Source organism: Podarcis muralis, chromosome 6 (assembly GCF_964188315.1).
Source record: "Podarcis muralis chromosome 6, rPodMur119.hap1.1, whole genome shotgun sequence".
Lineage (NCBI taxonomy): Eukaryota > Metazoa > Chordata > Lepidosauria > Squamata > Lacertidae > Podarcis > Podarcis muralis.
In genome coordinates this window covers 35,238,816-35,253,740 of record NC_135660.1, presented here as the reverse complement: position 1 = coordinate 35,253,740, position 14,925 = coordinate 35,238,816, and the positions used below count along the sequence as shown (strand labels likewise).

Genomic DNA, 14,925 nt, shown 5'->3' with positions numbered 1-14,925 from the left:
CAGTTATTGGCAAGAACACTTCCCAGGGTAGTTGATCAATCAATTCCCATCAAAGGGAACTCTGGGAATTGTAGCTGTGGGAGGGGAATAGGGGTCTCCAATCAACTCCTAGCATCTTTAACAAACTACAGCTTTAAGAATTATGGGGGGGAAGTCATGACTAGTGACGTTAAATTCACAAGATAATCTTTTGGAGAATATTCTCGAGAATATTCTTGATTAATGAGTATATTAGAGAATTTTCATTTAAAATAGGAGAATATTCATTTTAATGCATTGAAAATGATATAATTTTAATGTATTGAAAATGATATTAGTTACTATACATGTTTATTCATGGGTAAACATGTTCAGATGGCAACCAAAAACTGTACAGATACTGTACAGATACAGTGAATTCACATTCTTTGATTTTTTTGCACCAAACTTGAAATTGAAAATTCAACGTGAATGATTCATGTTAGTCACTAAGCCTGCCACTAACTGTATATTTACCATCAACTTTGAATTCTAATTATGTTGTGTATGTATGAAATGTAGCTTTTAAAGTAAAAGGAATATTAAAAAAACTCAGGTCCGCTACATTACATTCTTTAATAAGCATATCTACATGGTACAGTATTTTGAGTGCAACACTAATAAAATCAATATAAAGTTTAAAATAAATGCTATTCTTTCCAGAAAATAAAACACAATGATCATTATTCAATACTTACACTGGCAATATCACAGCTTGACTTATTATTTACTAAATTTTTAAAATGTGGGTTGTAAAACTGGTTCTTAACATTAGAATTTACAGTTTGTGGAGAATATTCTCCGGAGAATTTTCTAGCAGAGAATATTCTCATTTTCTAGAATATTCTCCGGAGAATATTCTCACCTCACATCACTAGTCATGACTGTTTAAAGTGGTATCTTAGCACTTTAAATGTACGATGAGAAACTCTGCCTCACTTGCATTGTCTTTTTCAAACTGTCACTCACACTGTCACAGGCCACCAACCCAATATATTCCCCTTCTGTCAATCATTTCCCCACCCACTCTTCTGTTACAACAAATAATCAGGAAGAGTTTCAGACCCAATTATGAATGCTCCAAATCTAACATGATGCTTTTCCTTCATCAAGGATACCTTTTCCCTCCACTGACTATTAGGAGAACTAACTCTGAATGCCATTTCTGGAAAAGAGAAATTGTGGCTCTGGGCACTTTTGCGTTGCTGGGTCTCCTCCAATGTGTGATTCCTTGAGCAGCTTCTATTCACTTCTCTCTCGGCACACATGCCTTTCAATCACTGCAAGAGCTTCTGCAATATATAGAGCCTATTGAAGTGCAAATTGAAAAGGGTGATGCGGAAATGTTAGAATGATATGAGGTCCAGCAGCTGGTGGCAAGGAAAGAACTTCAACTTAGGCAAAACGTGGAGGCAGAAGTCATTAAAAACAAATACAGTGGTACCTCGGTTTAAGAACAGTCCTGTTTAAGAACGATTCGGTTTACAAACTCCGCAAAACCGGAAATAGTGTCCCGGTTTGAGAAATTTACCTTGGTCTAAGAACGGAATCTGAACAGTGGAAGGGCACTGGCAGCGGGAGGCCTCATTAAGGAAAGTGCGCCTCAGTTTAAGAACGGACTTCTGGAATGGATTAAGTTCGTAAAGCAAGGTACCACTGTAAATCACAAGAGTCCTGCTTGTCATGTGGTCACTGACATACTCCTGCTCTCCGATTATCATAGAATCATAGAGTTGGAATAGACCACAAGGGCCATCGAGTCCAACCCCCTGCCAAGCAGGAAACACCATCAGAGCACTCCTGACATATGGTTGTCAAGCCTCTGCTAAAAGACCTCCAAAGAAGGAGACTCCACCACACTCCTTGGCAGCCAATTCCACTGTCGAACTGCTCTTACTGTCAGGAAGTTCTTCCTAATGTTTAGGTGGAATCTTCTTTCTTGATTATTTACTGGCTCTCTCATATACCCTTTTACATTCAGGTAGGTAGCCGTGTTGGTCTGACGCAGTCGAAATAAAAATAAAATAAAATTGTCCAGTAGCACCTTATAGACCAACTAAGTTTGTCCTGGTATAAGCTTTCGTGTGCATGCACACTTCTTCAGATTCTTCGTGTGCATGCACACAAAAGCTTATACCAGAACAAACTTAGTCGGTCTATAAGGTGCTACTGGACAATTTATTATTATTATTTTTATACCCTTTTATGGATAGCCCATTTCCCTTCCTTTTATTTGCACTAAATTTACAGGGGAATCATCATGGCTGTAATGAGGAGGAATGGTATAGGCTGATCTCCTTGTTTGCTGGTGAAGATGCATATATGGGTCAAATTGATTTCCTGGGCTTAGACATCAAATATATTTTAGGATAAGAGACTAATAGCTAATGGCCTTGCCAACAAGACACACAGAGTGATTCTTCAACCTCCTGCATGTTATGTTTTGCCTCTTGTTTGATGACACTTTACCTCATCTGCTGGAAGCAGACTTCTTACTTCTTACTTGGTGACTTCTCCTTCTTCTTTGGAAGAAGGAGAATCTATGGAGGCAATAAAGTCTGTAACTTCTGTACCACAAGAGCAGAGAGCAAATGAGGCATGAATGCAATCCACAGTCCAGAGCCCTGCATGCTCTTTGATACATACATGGGAGTTCTTGAAAGTGCAAGCTGCTCCAATAAATGTCAATGGAAGCAGCTGTTCCATATGAGGAATGCTCCTGCAACCACTGAAATGAAAGGTGGTTGAACACCTTCAACTTTTAAGAAATCGATAGAAAGACGGGATGTCTGTAGAAGTCAAGTCATGATGCCCCCACCCCTGCTTGGGATGCCCAAACAGTGGTTCCTGGAACCCCACACCCATAATTCTCCAACAGTGGGCCTTTTAATTTATTTTATCTTCACAAATCTGACTCTAGAGGCACAGGAGAATGGAGGGAAGGAGGGGAATATAGTTAAAAGCAGTCAGATCATTTCTTCAGGCCCAGAACAAGACTACTGATATCAATTAAAAAAAACCAAATAAGCCTTTTTTTTACTTTACTTTCACTTGAATTATGTCAGTCTCCTGCTTTTTTTAATCTTAAAAAAAACCTACTTGAAGGGTCATGAGAACAGGATGTACAACCATTTTTGAACGATTTTATATCACATTTATAAATTAGAAACTTAGTCACTGTCAACTTCCCAATGTTTCCCTTGAATTTGAACTTAGAGCACCGAAGAATACTCCCTTTCTCCTAACAATTCTGTCTGATGAGATCAATTGATAAGAATAACCAACAAATGACACAGCACAGTGCATTTCTGCTCGGAAAGTGTGCAACTTTTCATAGGGAGATAAAGCAACAAAACGCCTAGTTTTATAAACTGCAGTATGTGTGTTTCAGCAACAAAAAGGAAAAAAAGAGCATGGTGCTCTCTTAGCAAATGTGTCACCTTATGGCCTTTACCAATGTTTTTAGGAGTCATTTACAGTTAAAAGGGGGCTGCACGGCAGTATAACCCTCCTGAAAACCTTAAGGAGGGAGACTATCAAGCTCAGTTTGCTGAGGGCACCCTCAAGTCTGGAGCTAGCTCTTCCAGAAGCATTTAAAAAATAAAAAATAAACTAGAAGATGACCGTTATCAACAAAGCTGTCTGTTTCATAGGTAAAGGTAAAGGAACCCCTGACAGTTAAGTCCAGTTGCAGACGACTATGGGGTTGCAGTGCTCATCTTGCTTTACAGGCCGAGGGAGCTGTCCACAGACAGTTTTTCTAGGTCATGTGGCCAGCATGACTAAGCCACTTCTGGCGAAGCCAGAGCAGTGCACAGAAACACCATTTACCTTCTCGCCGGAGCGGTACCTATTTATCTACTTGCACTGTGTGCTTTCGAACTACTAGGTTGGCAGGAGCTGGGACCGAACAAAAGGAGCTCACCCCGTCGCGGGGCCTCGAACCGCCAACCTTCCGATTGGCAAGTCCAAGCGGCACAGTGATTTAAACCAGAGCGCCACCCGTGTCCCTCTATCTGTCTCATATGAGCTGTTAAAAATAATTATCACCTGCGCTAATTAAGACAGAGCCCTGAAAATGCCTCAGGCAAGGTGACCACCCAGGAATTCTCGCCAACGACTTACCTGAGAGACCCTTCTGACAACGTCATTGCCCACACCAAGTCCCTGCACAAAGGAGCGGACTGCAATGAAGGCCCTGGTTGCCTTCAGTTTCAGGTCTCTTGGAACCTCTCCAAAGGGCTTGTGCTGCTCAGAGTGCTTCACCATGCAGTCCACATACTCATCCGGAAGGTAGTACTGAGGATTCATCAGCTTGAAGAGCCGTTCTAGCAGGCGAATCCAAAACTCATTGAGAGCCTCTTCTAGGTTGATGTTGGAACCCCGGTAATAGCGCCGCAGCTCACTATACAAGTCTTTGAAAACCTTTGAGTTCTGGGTGTATAGATCTCCGTACATACTGGGAAATGTGTCATAAAGCGCCTTCTCGGACTTATTCAACAAGTCCTGGAAATAACCTGCAAACAGAAAAAGTACGGGGAACAAATCAGTGTGAAAATCGGAAATTTCCAGAAAGATTGAAAGAGGGGCCATTCAAATAGGATGCTTCAAATTATATTTGGATTAGCCTATTACACCATTGCACATATGGTAGATATTCTCCAATGTATTTGTATTTTCTTCAGGCACTGAAAATGAAACATTAATTGTAATCTGCTCACTTATTTCCAACCCTATGTAGATGCAAATGCTCCTATCTGCAAAAGAGTATTTTCCAAAAGGCCAGTGTCCAAAATGCATTTCTACAACATTCCCGTGTGTCTGCAAATCAAAGCACCATATCTTCTCTGGGTTAAAGTACAGCTGGAAACCAGCCACAGGTCCTGGTTTGGCAAAAACTGATGGACAAATTCATCAATGTGAAATGTGATGAAACATATTTCATGGACATTTTAGGGTGGTGGCAAAAGGCACCAGTGAAATTTAAATGCAATCACACTTCTTCTGACTGTTTAATCCCTAAGGATAATATATGCAAATCACTGTGTAAATCAGTATGACAAAAGGCTGACAGGATTAAAAGATGCTAAAAGCTTCTTTTCCATGCCATTGCTCCTGAGAGGAACTCATGTGCAAAAGCTAACAATCCTATTTAAGAGAATATACAAAAAATTAACATGTGCAGGGAAATAGTCCAAACAGTTCTTAAAATCTTAATACTTGCTCTCAATTTTAAGAAGACATGAAAAAGCGCTTGACACCTTACAAAACATTCACTTTCAAGTGAAATGGCACAGCAGACATTTAACTGTTGCATTATTGCCAATCTCATAATTAACAAAAGAGAGCAAATGTTACATCTTTTCAGAGTATTTTGCTACGGTGCTGTTGACATTTAGGCTGAGGCAGTATTTCCTTTCAAAACACACTGGAATAGTGCACATTGTGGCCAGGAATAGTAAGTCATTAAAAGTCCAATGAAATGCTCTTGTTAGAAAATCACGGTGCAGTACTTCAAACATAAGAGGGAAACAACCATGCAAGAATTTGTCTAAATTCCATGTATTTCACCAGTGAAAAAGAGGGTCTTCGCCAGTTTTGGTGCCCTGATTGCACAGTGATATAAAGCCATGCCTACATTAGGACTGGGGAATATATCAATACATTGTCCAAAACCAGTTTGAAGTCCACATTGTGATATCAGTTTCATAGTTTTTGACCTGGCAATCTATTGCGAATCATGATATACGGTATGTGTTGGTGTGCTTTGCAAAAATCACATTGCGGGAAAAACTGTGAAGCCAGCAAATGCCTCTACATAGCTCCATCCTTATTTTAGACATTGTAATATATCACAAAGTTGAAAACCAGATATCACTCAGTCCTACTGTTTGCCTCTACATAGTTCCATCCTTATTTCAGACATCGTGATATACTGACATCAGTATAAACATCAGTATATCACGATGTTGATACAACGCGATGTCGAAAACTCAGATATTGCCCAGCCCTGGTCTACATGTTCATTAGTATGGAAACGTGAAGCCCTTATCCTGTTACATGGATAAATATGAAGGTGGAAGAGGAGGCAATATTTTGGTATATTACTGGCCTCCTACTATTTTTCTTTCCCTATTCCTTTCCTTCTCCTGTTTACAAGCAAGTCATAGTGTTGCAAGCCAGCTGTTTCAGAGCTTCTATGATTTTGTGCAAATATACAACCCGAGACCTGTGTAAATAACATATTTCCTAAAAGTAATGCATCAAAAGCCATTTGTGCAGAGGTGCCTATTTTATCTAGACAGGTTACAATAAAATATTCTAAACTCATTTGTGTAACTCAATCCTAGGGGCACAAGGCTAGTAGCTATCCTATATTCACTAATGGAATACACATGGTAGTTTCTGACTGGGGAAAAAATGTCCGAGTCCAGAGAACTCCAGAACCTTTTAATTAGGTCCCCAAAGTGCACCTGACTAATAGCCAAGTTAGCACAGGAAGGAAATAAAACTACCTGTAATAAAAACACGAGGAGCAAACAGAACAGGAGAAATGTGTGAAGATAATAAGCAAGAAGTCAGCAATTTGGGTTTATTCCATACTGAAAAAACCAAGAAGCACAAGCTGGTTTATTGACTAAAGGACAGAAAGATTTAAAGGGCTATTTCAAGCATGCATATCTCAGCATTCAGTGCCTTGCAGCTGAACACATGGATTATTTTTACAGGAAAGTGTTGTTTTCAGGTACATCAAGTGATTAAGAAAGTATTATGATGTTTGATTTATGGTGGTTGTTTTACATGCAGCCATTCACAAGTCATCACTTGGTATTGCAATCATCAAGCCTGAAGACACTCACAATATGCATGATGATATCAGCTTAAAACACAAGTGTGCAGATGGCATGTGTTATAAATAAGGATGGGTGGACCCAAACAAATTCGCTTTGGCATTAATCCAAAGTAACCACATTGACTTCAGAGACATCCTCTGAAATCCAGAAAACTGAATAAAATTGTGCTTGGATCAGCCTCTACTCTGGAATACAATGACATCATCAGCATCTGGTCGGGTCTAGAGGCATCAGTCCTTGCCACAGCACTCATGGGGTAGTCTCTGAAACCCCTACCTCATAACCATACTTACTGGAGGCAAGGGGAGAATGGCAGAGTGTGGGGAGATTCATTACAAGTAATGAAATTTCTAGAAGAGAATGAACCCTGCGTGGTTCAGAAATGCTTGGAGCAACGGGAATGCAAACTGCATGTTGTGTTGTAAGAAAATCAGTGGTGAGGACCCTCTTTCTGACTGTGAACATGGCAATAGGTACAACTATCTCCAGATCCTAGCAATGTCACTACCATGTGCAAGGGAATCATTACAATTCGGACCACAACCACATCTATATATCCTAAAGTCTGGTCCAGTTGATGGTAGACTTCTCAAATACAGTATGAAAATCCTGTCTTGGTGAAGCTTGCCTCCATCTTTAACAAACAAATGAAGAGAAGTAGCACAGGTGTGAGTAAGTAAAATTTACAAATTGAACTCACATTAAAAACCGTAATGTGCTTGAAGCACTTTTTACATAAATTATTTTTCTAATTCTGAAATAGCTTTGTAAGCTGCTAGGTCAGCATTAAATTTCCTCCTTTCTGAAAACATCAAGAGTTCTGGTACCTCTTGCAGTTAGATATTTATCAAAACGCCAATATTTTAAAAATGAACTTTTGTGAATGCTGACAATTTGTAATTGCTACAAAAGGGGGTGAAACCTGGGAGAGGCAAGTTCTATCTGATGATGCTGTGTACACGGAAAATGCTTATTTTGAAAAGGATAATCTTACTGAGAATCCTGGTGCTCCTTAAAACTACTTACATGTTCCATTTACATTGGAAGAAGCCGGAAAATAAGCAGTCTTACAGATGCAAGCAGGAAAACTAATTTCCAGTTGTCACCAAAGTACAGGCTGTAAATTCAGATCTCCAAGAGCGCTCTAATGTACTTCTCCTAAGCAAATTCTTCTATTAACCCAAGGGACCAATTTTAAATATGCAGATACTAATTCCTAGAGTCATATTTTCCCTCAAGCAACCTTCACAAGACCATGAACATTTCAGAGTTTACAGCGCCACTCTGAGTTAGCCGCCTTCTCCTGCTGTTAGATGATAGACTGTTTCTCTGCTTAAAGGCACTTTTCCTTTGCATCAGCTCAAGCAGAGTTGCTCAAAAAAGGTGTGCTGTGAAGCCCTTTGAGCAAAACCTTGGGATCTTTTCAACAGCACAACAAACTGACTGCTGCTTTTGATTAATTTTATTGTTCTCCTGGGCTTTACTGCTTTATAAAATACTGTGATACTGAATTCTTCCAGAGGTTTTTACAAGGAAAGGTGTCTTATAGGTATTTTAACTGAAACATTAAAAATGGTATCATATACCCCTGTATGGCAGGATAAATATGCAGCACTGTTTATCTTTCATTCTGTCCAGTAGTAAGCTACTGAATTAAAGCACCTTTTCTTAAAGTTATTTGCTAACTATTTGAATTCAGTTTTGTTTAGGTTTAGCTTTGGCGACTCTTATTCCTATTTTCCATGTGCCATAACAGGAGAAAAATGGTTGCATATTTGTACCATGCCCGGTTTGCAAGACATATTTCTGTTTACTGTTGACAGAGTTAATACTGAGCTCTTTGGACCGTTGATGTAAACTAGTATAACAATTCTCATGTTGTTATTGGGGTCTAACTACATACAATATTAACTGTGTTACTGCAATCATATCAGTGTTTTATGTTTATTTAATAGTAAGTTCTCATTTTCCTCCAGTTTTTATTGGGATTGTAGTATATGGGGAGGTGAGACCATACCCTTGCCTCCTCAACTATAATTTCCATGAAAATTACCCCCCAACTACCATTAGTGACAGGGTAAAAAAACTCCCATTTGTGCCAATATACTGTACTCCCAAATGCTGTGTTCTTACACTTCCCATCCCTGTAAACTGCAGTCCTGATCCCCCTACATGATTACTATCAAAAGTGATTGGTAGCAACATATTTAGCATCACGTGTAGCGTGGCCCTGACATTCCAAAAACTTAAATGAACTATATAAATTAAGGTTACCAGGCGTCCCCTTTTCCCAGGGACAGACCCTGGATTTACAAATCAGTCCCCATACAAAATCCATTGAAAAGTGTCTCCGGATTAATTGATAAAAATTTGGTAACCTTAATATAAATATTTATGCTAAAAAACAAAACCCAAACCCACCAGAAACTGCAGCTGGTGGGTTGCAGGGCTAGTAGCATACAATAGGGAAAACAGAATCTGAAACTGAAGCTCAAGTTAAACATGTTTTGAGCAAATTAGAATTGAACATGAAAATAAAACAGAAGCAAATTAGATGCCACCCAAAAATCTGTAGATTGCAGTGAAAAGCACTTTAGGTGGAAGTGCTTTTCAGCAGGAAAAAGAAAGTTTGTTCTACCCATTTCCTACCAATTCAGGGAAGAAAGGATATAAAAGTAGGGCAAACATAAATAGGTAGGGGCCTTGGGAACTTGGGAGTGGACAGCTAGTTCAGCTCCACCACCCATCTAGATGGATGGGTGGCTTTCCTTCTTGTTTCCCTTTGAAGTGTAAGTTTCTTAAGACCTCTATATATTAACACAAAGAAGCTATGGTAAACGCAGATGCACTGCATGTGCCGCCTGTCACCTGAAGTGAAGGGTCACCTGTGGAATCACTGGTTTCTAACTTAAGTAGAGAGGTCCAGGAGACTGGGAAGCAGCATCCAAATGGAACTTGCAAAGGAACTGACAAGGATGGATGTACAAACCGCACCCCTGCTTCTATTTCGGTCTCTAGCTCCAATGATGCTTAGAGTAGTTGTAGTACTGGGAGAATCAATGCGAGTTCTGGAATCTCTATTTAGAAATGTGTTTTTGTTAAATAATGTGGTTTGTTTTCTCCTGATGCTTATTTGCTTCTCTCTTGAAAGTGTGTGTGCACAGCCGTCTTCATAATGTCAAGAAGTCCTTGGGAATATTTGAGCCTCCTAGAAAAATACGATAGAGGGTTCTTGACAGTGAGAAAAATCAGATGCTTAAGCATTAGTGGATGCTTTAGCTGAATCTGTTGGCTTAATGAGCAATGAATGCACATGAACCACTAGTTGGTAGTTTATCCAACGACGGTTTTTCAGGCATGCCTGCTGCTATTAAATAACTCATCAACTCTTTCTCCATGGTATTCTCGGCTAGAGAGCTTGCTATGAGTGAATCTGATTGGCACCCAATCCCCATACTAAACAAAATTACTTTATTTCAAAGAACTTCCTTACAAATAACTTACACATCTGTTTCTTTGGTGTTCATGCCGTAACGTAGGCAAGGTTAACACAGAGTTCAATACTTCAACACACATTTTATTAGCCTACTGAAAACAGTACCGTTTTGCAGGTTTGAACCTTGCACAGTTCTTAGAATACGCTGGTCCAATAAAATACATCTGATTCTCTATTTTGTATTGTACACCCCTGAGACAAGTGTCCCACACAGAAAAGCTATTTCTATTTTGTTTACGTCCATTGGGAATTACAGATGCTAGCTGAAAGAACCTTTACATTGTCTATGGGTCTGAAAAATACTAAAATCAGTGTTGACTGTCAGTGGCTCTGTTAGTGTTGGGTAAGGCCTTATGGTTGGTTTGTGCATCGTGGTAAGCTGTGCAAATGGGCTGGCTCTTTGAGAGCAGCTCGTACCCACTTTGCTCCTCCATAGTCCTTTGCGTTTAGTGTGGCATGGCAGCTAAGCCACAGTTTGGCACAGCGTGTCATCTGAATTTGGGATTGTGAGTTAAGTTTTCTCTTCCTGAACCACAATCTGCAGCCAAGAAAACACAGAGAAATTTAAAATTAAATTGAAACAATGAAATAAGCCAACCAATGTCCCAATTTTGACTATGTCATAGCATATACATTAGCCAGTTCAGAAAGGTCATTATTCGCTCACTATCTAAAATAATTAGAATATTTGCATTTTTAACTAATTTTGTTATAGATGCAGTTTAGGATTACCTACTTAACAGCTTTTCGTATTTATTATGCCATGTCACGTGACACCTGCTTATACCAAGAAAAGAAAGAGTGAGAGTTAAAACATGAAATTACTGGATTTTCTGACTGGTTTATGAGGAATTAATTTGGATCAAGGAACTTACTGTAGACAAGGTTTTCAAAGCCATTTCTCAAGCTCCTCATAAAGCTGTTGTTATATTGAGCAATTCTGCTCTAAGCACATTCTATAAATGGGCAGCGCCATTCTTAAATGTTAGGAGCTTAGCAACAAATTCTGCTCTAGAAAGCTCAGCGTGGGATTTTCCAAGGCTGCTAACTCAGCAAAACAAGCCTACTTCCTTTTTACACAATGGCAGGTACTTCTCATTGCTAGATGTTACAGTCTGAATTCCATTTAATGCTATCAGCTTCTGATTTTTTGATCTTCTGTTTATATACATCACATGGTTTCATTATTGGCTTGCTGACCTTAGAGTTCACTGTTTTTGCATTCATCTGAATTGCAAAATGTCTTCTTGGTGGCAGGCAAATACCTTTAAATTGTCTCAGGCTTTTCACATCTGATGAGTTTTGATATTTTGATTGCTTTATTCTTTGCTATTTTAGTGATTGCCCTGGTTTTATTATTTTATTGCTTTTATTTTGTGAACTGCACTTCTAATTATTTATTGAAGGATACTATAAATATTTATTAAATAATAACTAAATGGAAAGTGATACCCAACAATATGATAGCCATACTCATGAGTAACACTGGATATTATCTGAATTCTGCACTTCCTGACCCCTTATAAAAATGCTATAATTGTTCATTCTGATGGCATAGATTTAAAATTGCCCAACCTTGCTTTTAACAGTTCAGTAAAATAGAAACGGTGAACTGGTAACAGTTATTTGTCAGTTTGTCTTAAGACTGTTTGTGTCAGAGTGGTCTAACTCTCTAGAGAACATCAAACTGCAAATACGATACAGAATTCAGCTCATTTCTGAAAAGAAGTGTCTACAAAGAAAAGCAGAGCAGAAAGATATCAAATGCTGTATCACTGTTTCTCAGCTCAAAATGAATGGAACTCTTTCAGAAATGGATGGATGCCAAGGAAGATTTTCTATCCAAGACTACCGCAGTGAAAGAGAAAAGAGTGAAATATACTTCACATCAGTATTGCTATCATATCTCAATAATCTTTGGTTTATAAGAATGTGAGGAGGAAGAGTAGAGTGTGAGGTGCCCTATATAATATTAACAAAGCTGAAAGAAACATGCAGCTTTTCCTTTTTTGTAGTTTTCAAAACTCCCTTGGAAAGATAGCTACATCAGCATGAAGCATATTTGAAGTCAGTGTTTATCATCTTAAATTCCAATGGCCTGTTGTGTCCAACACATTTCTCATAACAGGCTTTCATGCTACAGCAGAAGAAATTATGGAGGCAAAAGAATAAAAATAAAAAATAAATGTAAGCCTTTTGAAAATCAAATTGTGTCTTTTTTGTACATTTGTGTGGCAACCAGCCATTCACTTTTAGTGAAAATGTAACAAACCCTGCTGGATCACACCAGGACCTTATTTTCAACAACGGTCAGTCAGATGCTTCCATAAAACTCACAAGCGTTCATTTCATTTCATTTTTCAATAGCTATACCACCTTTCTATGCCACTGTATTCGAGGCATTTTACAACCCACAGTACTGCCAAAATATACAAGGATCATGTTGTCATTCTATAGCACATTAAATCTATCTATAATAATTCAAATGAAACTAAAAACAAATTTACAACATTCAAAAATCCATTTCCAGGCAGGAACTACCATTAGGCAGAATGGGACAAACACTTCATTTTAAAGCAACTCAAACTGGGTATCCCGAAAAGGCAGTGAATAGTTAATTATTTAATGTATTGTCAAGTAAGGAAGGGCACTTTGGTGATTTTCTGCTTCAGGTGTGTGAATAACCTGGCCAGCCCTGGGAACTATGCACCTTGATGGGAATGTGTGTGATGTGCAGCAAAATGTCTTGAGCTGGTCTTGTCCTTTTTACATATAGTATGATAATACTGACAAAGTACCAGCAGCAATAAAACAGAATTGCCCCATCACTTGCAACAAGTCATTACATAGTTACGAACAAACATCACCAGCAAAACTACAATAGCAAAATGCCAACGATAATACGAAAGCACAACTTAGCAGCTAGTCTCTGCTCCATGACCTGCGGAACTTGTCCACTCAAAGAGAGGCAACCACCCCACACAAGTTACTCCCATAGTGAGAACAGAGTGCTGTCTACTCCATAACTTCAGGAGCAAAATCTTGGTCTTGGTGCGAGGGCATCAACTTCCCCAGTTGTGCCACAGGACCTAAGGACGATAGCATCTGGTATTCAGTTGTCATGGCTCAAAACCTATATATTTGTCTAAAGGTAAAGGTAACCCTGACTGTTAGGTCCAGTCGCGGACAACTCTGGGGTTGCGGCGCTCATCTCGCTCTATAGGTCGAGGGAGCCAGCGTTCGTCCGCAGACAGTTTCCAGGTCATGTGGCCAGCATGACTAAGCCGCTTCTGAGAGCCAGTGTGGTGTAGTGGTTAGGAGCGGTAGTCTCGTAATCTGGTGAACCGGTTTCGCGTCTCCGCTCCTCCACCTGCAGCTGCTGGGTGACCTTGGGCTAGTCACACTTCTCTGAAGTCTCTCAGCCCCACTCACCTCACAGAGTGTTTGTTGTGGGGGACGAAGGGAAAGGATAATGTTAGCCGCTTTGAGACTCCTTCGGGTAGTGATAAAGCGGGATATCAAATCCAAACTCTTCTTCTTCTACCAACCCAGTTTGATTTCAAGCTGCATGAGCAAAAACGGGTCACCTTTTGATGTTGTTAGGAGAGGGCTCTGATATTGTGCTAGCAGCACCCTCCCCATAGAGATTGAAACCAGACCCAGTAGCAGCCGGTTTGCTGGGGCACAGAAGTGGAGCCACCCCCCTGCTTACATCAGTATTGCTACAGTTTATTGGATGGGACTAGGTGGGACAGGGTGACAGCAAGGTCAAGCAAAGCGGAGTTAAACCAGGTAAAATTTATTGTGTCAAAAAGCAACTATAATATACCAAGTACCTGGGATCATGATATTTCCAAAGAATACCAGGGATTAATCTGGAGTGTACAGGTTGCTTGGTTAACTTCAAGTTAACGGAGGGCTGGATTAAGAATTGAGGAAAATGGGGAGGAAATTCTGATGATACATTTTGTTTTGATATGGGGTGGAGGAAAGGAAACAAGACTGATTAAACAATTAGTCCAAAAAAATATATCAATGAAACTTCCCAAACTCTGTTAGAAAAGGTTTTTTAAATAGTTATCGAAACAAGAATTTCAACTAAATCAAACCAAATAAAGGTAAGAAAATAATCTGTCAAGAAAATATGAATATATTGTAGTTTCTGAGTCTGTGTTAATATTGTTAGTATTTTGATAGATGTGAGCTGCTCTACAAGACAATATTTGTTTCAATATATATAATATATAATAGTTTAATAAAATAGTTAAGCTTCTCTTCTTGGAATGTTCCATTCCCATTCTCAGAAACATTGTCCACATATGCAATTCACAACACAAGCTTAAGAGGATATGAAAATATGCTTGTCTTGATGCTTTAAGGTGGACAGAAGACACATTTTCCTTGTGCCATGAGGATTGCAAGAGAAATAAGCAGGGCCTTTAAGCAATCCAGCATCTCAAAAAGGCTAAAGAGAGATTTGTGCTGCACAGTGTCTCTGACACAGTGACTCTCCCCAGAGAGAGAAAAGGAGAGGATAAACCAGCCGCTGGAATAACA

At 39.3% G+C, this 14,925-nt stretch overlaps 1 protein-coding gene across 1 annotated transcript in view; it reads right to left on the bottom strand.

Annotated features, from left to right (window-relative positions):
- The window catches only part of GPC1 (glypican 1), a 192,395-nt gene that overhangs the window by 25,447 nt on the left and 152,023 nt on the right, over window positions 1-14,925 (bottom strand). The window contains exon 3 of the mRNA XM_028730983.2: window positions 4,144-4,535. Within this exon, the coding sequence (XP_028586816.2) occupies window positions 4,144-4,535 (392 nt within the window). The remainder of the gene's footprint in view (window positions 1-4,143; window positions 4,536-14,925) is intronic.